The sequence below is a fragment of the Schistosoma haematobium genome, chromosome 3, assembly GCF_000699445.3.
Source record: "Schistosoma haematobium chromosome 3, whole genome shotgun sequence".
In the NCBI taxonomy this organism is placed as follows: Eukaryota; Metazoa; Platyhelminthes; class Trematoda; order Strigeidida; family Schistosomatidae; genus Schistosoma; species Schistosoma haematobium.
The window spans coordinates 4,850,739-4,866,947 of record NC_067198.1 but is presented as its reverse complement, the minus strand read 5'-3'; the positions used below and the strand labels follow the sequence as shown (position 1 = coordinate 4,866,947).

Below are 16,209 nucleotides of genomic sequence, written 5' to 3'. Positions count from 1 at the left end.
CCTATTTTTGTTCTCGTTCACTACAATATCCCATTTCAAGCATGCAAGAATGGCGATTAGAAATGGAAGATGTCTATTTAGCGAAGTCCGAACTTCCCAGTCCTTTACAATACTGGTCGTATTTCGGCATATTTGATGGTCATGCAGGATCTCGCGTTTCAGAGCTTTGTGTAGTCAAGTTTTTAGGTGCTATTCTTAGCACAGAAGAATTCCAGAAGCTTAGTTTTCATAAAGAGCTTAATACAGCTGTGGTCAAGAAAGACGTCATTAATGCATCTTAGCGCTCGATCGCGACCTATCATTTGATGATTCCGATGAAAAGTCATTTGTCCTCACCTGTGTTCACGTTCACTACGACCCTAAAATTTCATGGTTCATTAAAATCTCTTCGTCAGAGTTTGATATTGATCGATTTCAGTTAATCTTTTGGAAGAACTAGTTTCTTACTGGTTGATTCGTCAACAACAAGATATATTTGTGTTATGGTGATATATGATGTTCCCTATGGAGATGGAATTCATACCGCTCATTGTCAGATTCAGATACCTGGATTTTGAGCAATCCGATTAGGAACTGACCTCCATGTATAGCTGATATGTTTATGCACTACTCAGTTACTCAATGGGAATTTATGACAACTTATCTAGTACTACAAAGAGTTAGTAGTATGTAGACCAAATTATCAGTTAAGTATGTTCGTACGACAAAATTTAGCAAGTGTCCAAATTGCTTGAGAGAGTTTTTTATCTTTATATTGAAGATACATTCAGTAGACGAATCTCAACTAACAGAAGGCCTAGATTCAAACTTTAAATTATTCAAAATCCACATAAACGTAAAGTTATATAGTCCAGTGGTCAGCATGAAGCACTTGAAAACATAAAATGTTTTACTACATGATAACTGACTAGTATGAACTCGGTAAAACCTAGTAATGTCCATTGTTTAGAGTAATGAACTAAGACAAATAAATGTATCACAGTTTATATTTTATCATCCTAATAAGATTACTATTATAGTGAACGAGAACACAGGCAGGATAATCAAATGTATTTGAACACAAAATTACAGGACGTCTTAGTCAAATCTGAAAATCATACGGTTGGATGGTGGCCCAGTGGTCTGGAAGTTAAGGGTTCGCATGTGAAACCGATAGGTCCTGGATTCGTGAATATGCACTTCTGAAGAGTTCTATATTAAGATTAAATCGCCGTTCAATGCTTCCAGATTTTCTATGGAGGTCCAGGTTTAACTAACTCATGAATTCAACTAATAATTACCTGTTTTAGCGAATGAGTACAAAAGTGAAGACAATCAAATGTATATGAATACGAGATTACAGAATGCCTTATTAAATTCTGAGAATCATAAAGTAAATACTTCATTTGTAAAATATCCATCAATCATATTAAACTTCATTATTCTTTTGTTTCCACACTAATCATTCTTTGTTCTCATACTCTTTCCTTCTATGTTCTTAAATCTTCTGCCATTAGGCATTTCACTTTTTTTTTATTGATATGACACATATTACTTATATCTATCAATATCATTAGCATACATCATATTCTCATTCAATAATTCATTCATTATATAATATTCATTTAATCACTGATCTATAATTAGGTATTATTATTTTGAATAATCCCGCATTTTTTCTTGTTGTTGTTGTTGAATAATCTACTACGGGTATCTTTGACCAATTCATTATCATTTAAACATATTCATGATTCATTTCTTAATAGATTTGAATGAAACATGTAAAATGATGGTTAAAGATTGTTCAACAATTGTAGATGATGAATATTAAATCTATGTAGGTTTTTCTGAGAGAGAGAGAGAGAGAGGGGGAGTGAAGAGAGAGAGAGAGATGGTGAAAGAGGAGGGTGAAGGGAGAGAGATGCAGAGAGAGAGGGGGGGGGGTAAGCGGTTGGAAGTAGAGATGGACGAAAATATATATGTATATCTATAGGTTCACAACAATAAATGTTTTTCACATGTTGATGTAAAATTGAAATTTTAATTTAATCAACATGGTTATGTCATCATTGAAGAATAAACTTTTTTTTTTTCAATTTTTATCTACTATCTTTAAATATTTACTTAGATCTTTATGTAAATACTTCACAATAATTCAGAATAAATATATATGATGATGATAGTGATGATTGAATAATGATATGCGTGTTTAAACACATTTTCAATTTAGTATTCATCATATATATGGTTAGTGATAAGCTAGACGTTTCTATGATGTGACTAGAAAGTTTTCATTAGGAAATGATGTATAATAATGAGACAGTTAATATCGTTGTATGCTGACTCAATGGTCTATAGGCGGAGTAGACCACGCGCAAAACCTAACGTCCTTGATCTGAATCATGCTTGTGGGATCGTCAGTCAGTCAGTCAGTCAGCTACAACGTGGGACCAGGCACATATATGCATCGGTCTAAGTTACCATACCTCAACAACAAGATGAACACCAGATTCAGAGAAGTAGTCATTTCAATGGTAGTAACATATAAAAGAAAGATCGAATATAAGGATATACAGTACAGGAAATGGTTGATAGAAAGAAAGATATGAAGCAATTTTAATCTCATAGTTTAAAAGAAGACAAAGAGTGTATACACTGACGCCATTGTGATCGATTCTGAGCCATGTTACCAAGAGTCTCCAACCATTGGTTACGAAAGTAACCCGGACCCCAACCAAGTGGTCTGTATTTACCAACATAGCTAAAACTACAAGTTAGTGACTTCAAGCACTGATACCATGTTTTGATTTGGCTGCCCCTAACTTTCTTCCAACCATCTCCAACACTAGTCAGCAGTGCGCGTCGTAGTAATCGGTGTTCTGTTATACGTAACACGTGGCCCAACCATCTCAGTTGATGAAGAATCACAAGTGACGTTCACAAGGTTTATGTACTTCTAAAGTACACTTTTCAGTGACAAAAACTACCACAGAATCTCACGGTATACAGTGTCAAATGTTGCTGTTAAGTCAAGAAAAACCACCATTGTCGGATGCCGATTAGTATGTCAGTGTTCTAGAACCTGACGAATGGTGAATATATGTGATCGATGCAACCACGGTCAGATCTGAAACCAACCTGTTTTCCTCGTGTTTTCAATTCACGAGTCTTTGTTAAACGCCTGTGGTGTCGTGGACGCGCACTGTTGAGGAGTCCTACACTAGGACAAAATGACCGTTTTCAGTGCTTTCAGGTTTTCAATGGTGGTCTAACATTGGTCGATTCATTATCTTAATCATTAAATTCTATGAAACACTAGGCTGAGATTTAATTCTAGGTTAGACACTTTTGGAGTTCATTATTTTACACAAGAAGAAGAGTACAACACTTTTAGTTGATGTGTGTTATTAAGTGATAATTATTTAAGGATCCTTTTTTTTAAAAATCCCTATACGTCTGAACTTAGATAGTCAAGTGTGTCCACTTGAGAGATAGCTGGTAGTGAGTATATGATCATTTTTTAAGTTTAAGTTGATCTGCATTTCAATGGTATGATTATGATAATATTGAGGTGTTTCATTAATGAGTAGTAGTTGTTAGATCATCCTAGTATAATATGTAGACCATTGAATTCCTAGCTCATAGTTTACACAAGTTGTATTTTTCAAGTGACATGGACCATTTTTGAAAAGGTATGGTATCCTTTTTTGAATGGAGTTTTGTTCTCTGAGCTAAGTGGTTTAATTGTGGAGCTTTGATTTTTCTTCTGAACGATATGATCAGCAAAAACTTCAACTAGAAGTGATGTATCACTGGTTGAGATCATGAGTTAATTGAAGCTAGACCACCATGGGAAACCTGGAAGCACTGAACGACCACTTCGTTCCAGTATGGGACTCCTCAGCAGTGCGCGTCGACGGTCACACCCCCCGCGGGATTCGAACCCAGAACCTACCAGGTTCCAGGTTTTCCATGATGGTCTAGCTTCAATTGACTCATGATTTCAACCAGTGAAATTTCTAAAAATCTCCGCAAAACCCATTCTGATAATAGAAGTGATGTATTCGGATATTGTTTACTGATTGATGAGGAATATGACGATAATGTAAATTAGTTGTTCACTACGTACAAAAGCAATATCTTATGACCATCGAAAATTCAATCTCTTTTCTTTCTAAAAAAAACATAATTTATTATCTTAAGTATTTTTTTTTTTTTGATTGAGATTATGAATAGATCAATGTTAGACCATCATTGAAAACAAAAAATCAATAGACGGTCGCTTCATTCTATTGTGGGACTACTCAGCAGTACGCATCCACGATCCCACATCAAAGCGAATATAACTCAGAATCTCTAGTCTCACATCCGAACGCTTAACCTCTAGACCATTGAGCCGGTCGGCATTCAACGGTATTGATGTCTAACATCAACCAATCCGTAAAATTGCTCAACCATTTGCCATTGTCCTTATGTAGATACCTATCTCTACGTGACATGGATTAGCTCCACCGACCACAACTTCTCACTAGAAGTTTGAGAAATTCCCTCACAAAACTAGTCTAAAGGTTAAGCATTCGCGTACGAGACCAAAGGTCTTAAGTTCGAATCTCTTAGACGCATGATCATGGATGTGCATTGTTGAGGTGGACAAGACGACCATTCAATTCTTTGAGGTAGTCTAACATCAATCTATTCATGATCTCATGATAATTATCTTTCTAGTTGTTAATTTATATCGTTTATTCAATAGTTTCTTTAAAGAATAGTCTCATCTACACATGATTCATACTTTCATATGTATTAGAATTTACTATAATTTTCCAACTTGTACATACAAGTCTTAAAAAGAGAAAGAAAAACAAACAAGAAATAACGACACAATAAGGTAAATAAGAATTAAAAAAATCTGGTAAATATATGATTTTTCACTTTTCAATGAGAATCATTCATTTTGGCTACGTTGACTAGACGATTAACCTTGGTAACTGTATGTGATAATGAAAAAAAAAACATCTACTTTGTGCATGTATCTAATGTCATGTTAAGTATATATATGAATCATATCTAGTTTTTCTTATATATTAAGGAATATTCTTATTATTATGTAGGTTAATCATTCACATTATATCAGAGATTAACATATCAATAGTTGAATTTATGAGTCAATTGAACACATAGACCACTATAGGAAACCTGGTAGCACTGGACGGTTGTTTTGTTCCAATGTGAAACTACTCAGTAGTAGTCATCTACTCTATTGTTCGTTGGGTCTGAATCCAGAACTTTCGGTTTCACGAGTGGACGCCTAACCTCTAGACTAGTTTTGTGAGGGAATTTCTCAAACTTCTAGTGAGAAGTTGTGGTCGGTGGAGCTAATCCATGTCACGTAGAGATAGGTATCTACATAAGGACAATGGCAAATGGTTGAGCAATTTTACGGATTGGTTGATGTTAGACATCAATACCGTTGAATGCCGACCGGCTCAATGGTCTAGAGGTTAAGCGTTCGGATGTGAGACTAGAGATTCTGAGTTATATTCGCTTTGATGTGGGATCGTGGATGCGTACTGCTGAGTAGTCCCACAATAGAATGAAGCGACCGTCTATTGATTTTTTGTTTTCAATGATGGTCTAACATTGATCTATTCATAATCTCAATCAAGAAATTATTTATAGCCACAACAGAGCTGAACTAAAGACTTGAAACTGGTGAGATTTTATCTATGGGGGGTAGTGATACAGCCAAAACGTTTTTGTGATTATAAAAAGGAAATATGACCTTCAAACAGACCACTTAAAAATACGTACTGATCTATGTTGGACAACTGTTGGAAGCTAGAAGTAAGGGACAAATGTCTCGTTATAGTGCATAACAGCTCGGGAGTGGGCATTCATTTCTCAGTAATTGGTAAGCTTTCACACATGAGGCCGAAGGCCTTGGGTTTCCATTCCCGGCTGTGGGATCATGGATACACACCGTTGATCTGTTCTTTTCTAGAACGAAATAGTCGTCCAGTGTGTGTAGGCTTTCAATAGTTGCCAAACGTAGCTTGGTTCATGATTTCAATTAAATTCAAAAATCTCCGCAAACTAAAAATAGTTTTGACCATTGTATCATGGTCAGACTTAAGTACCGGATTCCGAATCAATGGTCTAAAGTTTATAGAATGATCTAATGAAGACTCATATTTCTTAAGTCAAATTCTATATTCAACAATAGCTTTAGATAACTGCGGAGTTTCAAATTACGTAACTACCTGAAGTCTTGTTTTAGATACAAACAACCTTTAATCATATTCGGATTTTAATTTTTTTCCGGAGCTCGCAATGATTTCTTGTAAAGGTCTTCAGAGGCTGGGATAACGCTGACAGTATTTTGATCAGTCAGTATTCTTTTTAAACTTCGAAGAGGGTTCCAATGAACAACAAATGATCAATTCACAGAAATTGAAAAGTAATTTACTAGTAAAATCATATTGTTCTCGTCAAGAAAGTTGAATTTTGTGGATTTGACCTCTTGTACAATTATATGTGTTCATAGAAAGGGGAAAACGTTAGTAAGCTGTAGACAAATCATTTATCTGGGTGAACATTTAGCGTTACATAGTCTATATAAAGTCATCAAAGTCATGAATGACTATAGCGAATTAATGAATTGCACATCATGAACTGCATTGTCCCGCAGTGATTACACTTTATATTTCTGTACTCTATTCTTACGAGAATATTTCTCCAGTAATATCATGTTGGTCTTATGTAGTCTTAAGAGTATTCACAGTATCTGGATACCATGAGAGGTTATTCTACGTTAGGGATTAACCATGAAATGTAATTTCAACATAAGCTGAAAAGTCACATTATTCCTTTGCAACTAGAGGAGACGATAATCACCGACACAAAGCACTCATGCTGATGTTGATTAACATGAATCACTTAGATACTAAAATATGACAAATATCTAGATGTTTATGATTCACATTGGTTATCCAACTACTATCAGTCTTTGATGAAATATATGTTCAAGAATTTCGCTTTACTTTAAATAATCACGAATAAATCAATTTCAGCATTGTACGGTGTTCTAGTCATGTTAAGGTTGATTAAACCATATCCGTTGAAACCGATTGGATTTTGTGGGATGGATTTCCGTTTAGTAAGGCTCACAAAACCATCGCGTGGATGTGATTACGTGAAAAATTCGATAGCTCCAGGTCTAGGCACGTGTATATCTTACCAGGGGCAAGTATAATCTACATACACACCGGTAACACATAAGTTTTCACTCATGCATTCCAATAACATACAAATGAGTATATTCACCCACCTGTGAAGGTAGATGTTCACCACTTTCTTCCAAGGCATTTGCTGGAATTGACTGTCACTTGTACAAAATGTTCGCGCATATTCTTCATGGGATACATATAAGCAAAAGCATTCTTTCAAGGAGGACTGATAGTCATCTCTCCCTAGTGTTTGCTACTATATTATTTTAAGCATTGTGTATAAATATACACCTGTAATAAATTCACTTGATGTTGTTTACTTGTATCTTCCCATTAGTGTTTAGCACTGCAATTGATCAGTCCCCTGTTGGCATATGTGCATATTGTGCGAACTACTTCGATATTGTCGTAATTCACAAACATTATAAACAAAAATGGATATTGGCTAGCATTGGAATCTATAACGCACGTTTCATCTTATTTTAAGACTCGTCAACTGCATATACTTACACCTCAAAATTGACAATCACTCTGGGACTCGAACTCATTATTGTTCACTTCAAATATCATCATATTATCCAATTCACAAAATCAACCTCCTTAATTCCACTACTACTCACTATTCATCTTTGCTTATATACCTGTAATTAATTCATTCACAAATAACAGTTTTGTTACATCAAATGCAAATGAACATGTTGTTGTTGTTGTTTCTAGAGAGAGAGAGAGAGGGTGACAGAGAGAGAGAGAGAAGGCATCCGTTTTGTGGTATCCTACTTTAATTTGCATAAAATTCACTGTAAAACAATGAGTCATATAACTTTTCTATATAGAATGTCTAATGTATTACCATAGGCTATTGTTACATTATACTTCATGTAAATTGTGTTTTCTTTATCTGGTTGTTAAAGAAGAAAAATATAAAATTTTAAGGTCAGTAACCTAAATATTATAACTTTCTATTTATTTATTATCATAAATAGTCCAAAATGACATTTACGATATGGTCATAACCCTAACCTAAGGTCCAGGGTTTCCTGTTAATCAACTCTAATCATCATCTCTATATAGTGTATGTAATGTCAAGTTATATAGACTAGTGTCCATATTGTGACTTGGTCCATAGGATTTGATATGTACTATAGAAGGATATAATATACATGATATTGATCAGCACAGAAAGTCAGTCGTCACCTGGATAACTCACTGGTGACATCTTTGACTATGAGGCTGAGTGACATTGGATCGAATTCGTCTGGGAGTATCAGTTCCCTGAAGATAATAGGTACACCTTGCTGATGAATGCCAAGTCGCAAGAAATCTAGGTCAGGGGTTTCGTGTGAACTACTTTCAATCACCAACTTAAGACAAAGTATTATCTTTATCATTTTCTAATTGATGATATTTCTCATTGACTGGATGAGTATGTAAGTGAATAGGTCAAATGTGAACGGTACTTTATATACCGAAATAATTACATTTCTTGTTCTTTAAATTAGTCATGTGAACTAGCAAAAAAATGTAAGTGAAGTTATGTTAACGAATACAGAGTAGGGTTATCTTTTAACGTTAGTTGTAACCTGGATTAGAACTGAAGTTACTACAACACTTTATATTGAGTGTAAGACTGTGCATGATCACCAAGGTAGAGTGGATCTGTGATTTACTACTCCTGATTTTCAATAGTTCTGGTTATTTCATGAGGAGAGAGCGTTATTTAACTGTACAACTCTCCACAAAATAATGAATGAATTATTTATAAGGTTTAGGAATATTAATAAGCATTATAGACCAAACTAAATGGAGTAGGCTGTAGACAATCAAATATTAAAACATTCTTATAACTGGGTCACAAATAAAAAGAGTAAACTATATCCAGTTTAGAGTTAAACGACCTAAATTCGACGAAGCTGTTAAAGGTGGTGGTCACGTGAGTAACAATGCATTTTACACTGATACACACTGGTAACAGGTTTTTATGTTTACTTATATATTTATTTGAACATATAAGTATTGATACATAGGGTCACCGAATACATATACTCCACACAAGTCACTTGATTTGTGTGTGAGCTGTTATACCGCCTGGGGTGCTCAGAAGGTAGTTTTCATAAGGGTCACACCCGTAGCCTTTGACCTAATGGTGTAATCTACAAGACAGTGGATTAACGTTAAAAAGTGCAGTCCCATGGTAGTCGGTGACCAACAATAAGTTCATACTCGATTTGTTCCTTCAGGATCTTGGATCCTATGTGTACCATTGGTCGAGAGAATCAGGGTTTTCTAACTCCCCTAGGTGAAGAGCTGACTCTCTTCACTCTCGGCTGTACCAGTGCAATTGGGGGTTTTTTGTGTAAACTGTTACATCCAATATATATTTCAGACAATCAGTGATGAAATTGTATTTAGCGGGATATTTAAAAACTTAATTACATAGTTTTTAAATTCATAGGAAAATTTCGTATGGGTAGTTACTTTTAGTCTCAATTGTCTAACATGTAGTCAACCTTTTAAATTTCTCTTCTTTGAACACTTTAAATCTTTGATTAAGAGAACAACTATAACACTGAAATACAATCATAATGCATTTGGCAATATGGATGATGATAAAACACTGATCAGAAATTGATTGATCTATGTAAGGAATATGTCTTTGATCGTAACCAAAATGAAATATATGTGTAGTTTAGGGCTGCAATAGATCATTCTCTTTATGATATATATGCATCCTGTGAAGACTGCCTCGATATTGCCTTAAGTGATATGTTTTATAAGCAAAGATGGATGGTAGCTAACATTGGAATCCAGAATGTATATTTCGTTCTGGATGTATCTAAGGTTTAAACTCACTTTACATTGTTTATTTGAATGTTAAAGACCTGCAATTGATCAATCTCTAGATTCGAGTTCCAGAGTGAACAACATTAACTTTATGGTGTAGATAAATCCAGTTGACAAGTTGTGAATAAGATGAAACGCACATTTTAAATTCCATTGCTTGTTACCAACCATCTTTGTCTTTAGTTATGTTTTATAGATTCATAATAAATTTCAGAAAGATAAAAAGACAATTATGATTGTATATTGAACAATGTTTCAATTAAACTTGGCATGATATTTTTGTTATTGTTTAAATCATACGAATAACATGAATTGCGAAGAAAAAACAACAGAAAAAAACAAAAAACAAAACTTCATCTCATTTAATGAAAACATTTAACTAATTCTCATGGATAAAACTTTCACCTTAGAAACAAATCTGAGCATTTTTTTGTTTTTTTTAATGTTTGTTTTTGTATTTTTTTTCTGTGAACTAACGAAAAACTTTGAGTAATATCATAGATACACTCACATAGGTACTCGCGCACGCACGCGCGCACACATACACACACACAAACAAACAAATATGCACAAACACAGGAAACACAATTCAACTCTTCAATATAAAGAAATAATAAATTACGAAATTCGATACATGCAACAATATGAATTCCAGTAATTTACACATAGAGATAATAGAACAAAGAAAATAGAACCGAACGGAACCGAACAGAACCGAACAGTTTTGAAGTTAGAGACTAAGTAAATGTGTTTTATTGTATAACCAAAATTGGTTAGCTAAATCTCTTTGATGTTTGTTTTTGTTTTGTTTTGTTGTTGTCGTTGTTGTTGTTGTTGATGATGATGATGATGAATTTTGTTTTATTTATTTATTTTTTTCTTAAATTAAAACTTGAAAAAGAGACTGTCATCTAATAGAAATGAATTATGTTTGTCAATAAGCTATGTGATTAAGCAGTTATGTAATTTCAATGGTTTAGATCATGAGCCAATGGGAGCTAGACTATCATGGAAAACCTGGAAGTACTGGAAAAGCGTTTCGCCTTATTGTGGGACTCCTCAGTAGTGCGCATCCAAGATCCCCCTTGCGAGATTCGAACTCAGGACCTGTCGTTCTCGTGTGTGAGCGCTTAACCTCTAAACCATTGAGCTGACCGGCATCCAACGGTATTATTGTCTAACTTTAACTAGTCCACGAAATTGAGCAACATATACACCAATGCCTTCAGTTAGTTACTATCTCACAACAGACCTGGTTGAACTCCACTGATCATTGCTCCTCAGTAGAACTCCAGGAAATACCTCTTAAAGCCAGTCACTGGTGAGTATATGTTGTTATATAACCGTACTATAAATAGATAATGAGAAATTTTAAGCATTCTGTAATGATCATCAGGCAGTAGACATTTTAAGCATGTTATGTAATTCGGAATAGAAGTCAAATGGAGTAAAACATTGATGAGATAGAATAAGAAACATTTTATTAATGGTTATGTTTAAGTGTTCAAAGTCAAACAAAAGAACAGGTAAGTATATTTTAGCTGGTGATTATTGTGGTGTATACTACTGATTTCGATAGATATAAGTAGTATGTATCATCAGTTGAAAGTGAAATGTCTAGAGGTAGAAGGTGATGAAATTCAAAGAAAAGACAACGATAGCAGAAAGTGACTGGTGTGGAAAAGAAGGAGCAGTCAAGTCTGAAACAATTGATTGACATTTTGCAAATGAGGTATTTACTGTATGATTCTTAAATTTTACCAGGATATTCTATAATGTTGTATTCAAATACATTCGATTATCCCCACTTGTGTCCTCATTCACCACACGACTTATGCTATTCAGTAACATTATTGGTATAAATACTGAGAACAGTAAACTATTTGTAAAGGAGAGTGTTACACTTCTTTATTAACAGAAGTTGGTGTAGCTCAAGAAGCCGCTTTTTACTCTTTTCATTTCACAGTTTTTCTTATATGGTCCAATATCTTGAAAGAATGAACATTTTTCAGTCATGAAAAGTGATCTCATCGTATACGTACCGATTTCTGACGTTTATCTTTATTTTGTAATGAATGAGTCGTTAAAGAGCATTATGAACGATCTCTCATTACTTCCAAATATCATTGGTAGTAAGATTAGAACTATCTCGTTATTGATATTCAGGACTGAATGATTATAGGTCGTTGTGACCATATATACATCTTTCACGAATTACTACAATATACCTATATTATCATGACTTATTTGAAATAATTGATTCGTGGTTAACAATGGAATCTAGATTGAGCGTGTTAGCCAACTCGACTCAATTGGACCTACCTCCATCTCATTGTTGATGTTTATATTAGGACTAGAACTAAGTACGTTTGCTTTTAAACTCTCATGGAGTTATTCATAGAGCTACTGAGTTCAGCAGCATATTTACAACTGAAGAACATCTGGAACTCAAAACAACTCTTTGTCAACCAACACTAAGGTCAGAATTTTCAATACAAATGTCAAGACAGTTCTACTGTATGGGGCGGAAACCTGGAGAACTACGAAATCCATCATCTAGAAGATAAAAGTGTTTATTAACAACTGTCTACGCAAATAACTTCGGATCCGTTGGCCAGACACTATCAGCAACAACCAACTGTGGGAGAGAACAAACCAGATCCCAGTGGAGGAAGAAATCAGGAAGAAGCGCTGAAAGTGGATAGGACACACATTGAGGAAAGCACCCAACTACGACACAAGACAAGCCTTCACATGGAATTCTGAAGGCCAAAGGAAAAGAGGAAGACCAAATAAGAACACATTACGCCGGGAAATGGAGATAGACATGAGAAGAATGAACAAGAATTGGATGGAACTAGAAAAGAAGGTGGAGGACAGAGTGGGTTGTAGAATGCTGGTCGGCGGCCTATGCTCTATTAGGAGTAACAGGCTAAAGTAAGTAAGTAAGTAAGTAAGTAAAACAAACAAAAAATGTAACATGATAACATGGAAATTTAACTGTTTTGTTAAGTTAGATACTTAAATATATTTCAATTTATTGCATTAGAAGGAGTTTTGTGGAGATTTTAATCAATTCAATAGTTGGATTCATAAGTCAATTGAAACTAGACTATCATGAAAAACTTGGAAGCACTGGATGATTGTTCCGTCCTAGTATAGAACTCCTCAATAGTTTGCATTCATGATCCCGCTTCATGAATTTCGAACCCAGGATCTATCAGTCTCACATGTGAATGCCTAATCTTAAGCCAGCTGGCATCTAACCGGGCGGAATCGTAGACGCACACTACTGAGGAGTCCCATACCAAGACGAAACAGCCGTCCAGTACTTTCGGGTTTTCCATAGTGATCTAGCTCTAATTGACCCATAAATTCTTTTTAATGAATTAAGTTGAATTTTCTAAACAAAATAAAATTTAGATATGAAAGAGAAAGAATATATTTATAAAATCTCAGTGTTACTATGATCATAAGGAAATAAATTAATTTTTCGGGGTGAAGTAAAGATGGGGTGTTGTGGGAGGAAACAATCCACATTTTAGGAAATTGGTAAATCCAAGTTTTCTTATTTAATGTCTTAATGAGTGTATTCCATTTTATTAAAAAATTCCAAGGACCCTTCCTCAGTAAAGGAACTTAATGAGTTTCTGCATTATTCTGTCAAACTTGCGGAATTGAATGTGAACGTTACCTTTCTTAAAGATTGCGTTAAAATACACAAATATCTTACAGCTTTGAAAATGAATTCGATGAAAAGAGAACTCTTCACTGAACTAATCTTTCTTTCTTATTTAATCCAAGATTTCATTTGACAATCTAGTTCCAGCTTAATTTTAAACGGATTCCTCATAATCAAAGATAATAACACATTGATTCGACATAGATCAATATAATCATAATGTCAATGGTTAAGATCATGAGTCAGTTGAAGCTAAACCACCATGGAAAACCTGGAAACACTGGACGGCCATTCCGTCCTATTGTGGGACTCCTCAGCAGTGCACATCCACGACCTCGCCCCCTGCGAGATTCTAACTCAGGACCTACTGGTTTCGCGCCCGGGCACTTAACCACTAGACCACTGAGCCGGGCGAGGTCGTGGATGCGCACTGCTGAGGAGTCCCACAATAGGACGAAACGGCCGTCCAGTGTTTCCAGGTTTTCCATGGTGGTCTAGCTTCAACTGACTCATGATCTTAACCATTGAAATTACTACAATCTCCACAAAAAACCCATCTGATAATAATCATAATCATAATAATAATAATAATCTACATATAAATAGCACACTTACCATAATTCATTTGATAATTGACAATTTAAATTGATCTCTTCAAGTAATGGAAGCATTCTTATTCATAAGCAATTGATCTATTTATTATGTAATCAAGGATTATAATAAGTTTCAATGGATATAATATAGGAAGGAATAATAGATTATACTGTTATATTACACATAGATAGATATTCCAATATATTCATCTATTCGTCGTTGCATATGAATAATGAAATATATCACAATTAAACTATGTGTACAGCAGCAACAACAACAACAACAACAACAATAACAAAACGACGTTGACTATTATTACCAATCACTGTGAATGCAAATTAGACTTATATATTTATTGTATCTAACATTAAAATTGATTTTCTGTGACCATTTTTTATACTTTGTGATATTGGTTACCCGCTTATCACGTAATAGTAATAATCATAATCATAATGCATAATACAATCAGTTATATGTGGGTGCCTAAAAAGAGAGAAAAAAAATATCACCTGATTTATTCACTAACTCATTCAAGGAGAGAACGAGAGAGAGAGAGAGAGAGAGACAGAAAGACATAACATAACAACAACAACAACAACGAAAAATCACTTGTTTCTGGTTGCCAAGTCAATAATAGCACAATACTTTAAATGTTTTACTCCTTTCTTTTGTATACCAATATATGACTTGTATGTTGAGAATAATCATATTATTGGTTGAAATTTCTATGAACCAATCAGTAGTTAAGAAAAACTTTCTGCAAATATACAGGGACACCAATGTCATAATCATTGTAAATGTGTTAAAATTAAAAATACAATAGGGCGTAGTCATGAGTCATAATGCATTCAATTGAGTAAATAATACCATATCTGTATATATATATAATTCAGTTATAACTTTACTTCATACAGTCAATATATGAGTAACATAATAAATAAATAAAAGAAGGAACAAGTAGAATTGGGTCTTATTTTTACTATGACTAATGTTATTTATTATGAAGTGTTACTATGGTCATTAGGAAAGAAATTGATTTTTCGGGGTGAGGGTGAGGATGGGGGTGGAGTGGGATGGGGGTGGGGTGGGGTGGGTTGGGAGGAAACACTTCACATTTTATTAAATTGGTAAACACCCAGAACTTAGAAAAAGAATATATATATGTATATAGTTAGAAATGGATGAATGTAAATTGTATTTGGCAGTAAACATTTGGTAGGAGAAGGTTAAAAGAGAATAAAAGAAAATCAATAATTTCATGATGAGTAAACTTGTATTCATGAAAATTTCAATGAGACTATAAATTATGGACGATCTTTAAGAGATGCTATGATGATCTTGAGAGTGTCCACCTAATAACTAGGACTAAATAAGGGTTATAAACCAGTGTGATGACTTAGTCGATAGGATTTGATTTGTACTAAAAAGGATATGATATACATGATATTGATCACTGGGTGGTGATCAATGTCATGTGTATCGACTACCTCCAACCACCAGTCACCTAGACTAGAGGCTACATTGCAATTTGATCAACAGCATTCGATCTGCACTAATAAGGACTTGACTCACATGACATTGATCACCACCCAGGAATAAATCAATTGTGATTACATCTCAGTCCTAAAGGAGGTCACTCGTGGACCGGATAGCTCAGTGGTATCATCTCTGAGTGTGAAGCTGGTTGACATGGGATTGAATCCGTCGGGGAACATTAGTTCTCTCAAGATTACGAGTGCAACTTGCTGACGAGGGCCAAGTCACACGAAACCACAGGTCTAGGGTTTCCCATCGACTACCTCTAACCTTCATCTTATTTTTCCATTAGCGACTAGCTTAAAAATTAAAAAAAAAACATGTAACTGGAAGTTATATTGTAGGGTCTGT

The 16,209-nt window shown here is 34.6% G+C and overlaps 1 protein-coding gene across 2 annotated transcripts in view; it reads right to left on the bottom strand.

Moving 5' to 3' along the window:
• Positions 1 to 14,750, bottom strand: part of MS3_00004861 (uncharacterized protein) — a 35,839-nt gene extending 21,089 nt beyond the window's left edge. For both annotated transcript variants that reach the window (XM_051212836.1, XM_051212837.1), the window contains exon 1: positions 14,344 to 14,750. In XM_051212836.1, the coding sequence (XP_051068755.1) occupies positions 14,344 to 14,399 (56 nt within the window). In that variant the 5' untranslated portion in view covers positions 14,400 to 14,750. The remainder of the gene's footprint in view (positions 1 to 14,343) is intronic.
• Positions 14,751 to 16,209: the final 1,459 nt, after the last annotated feature.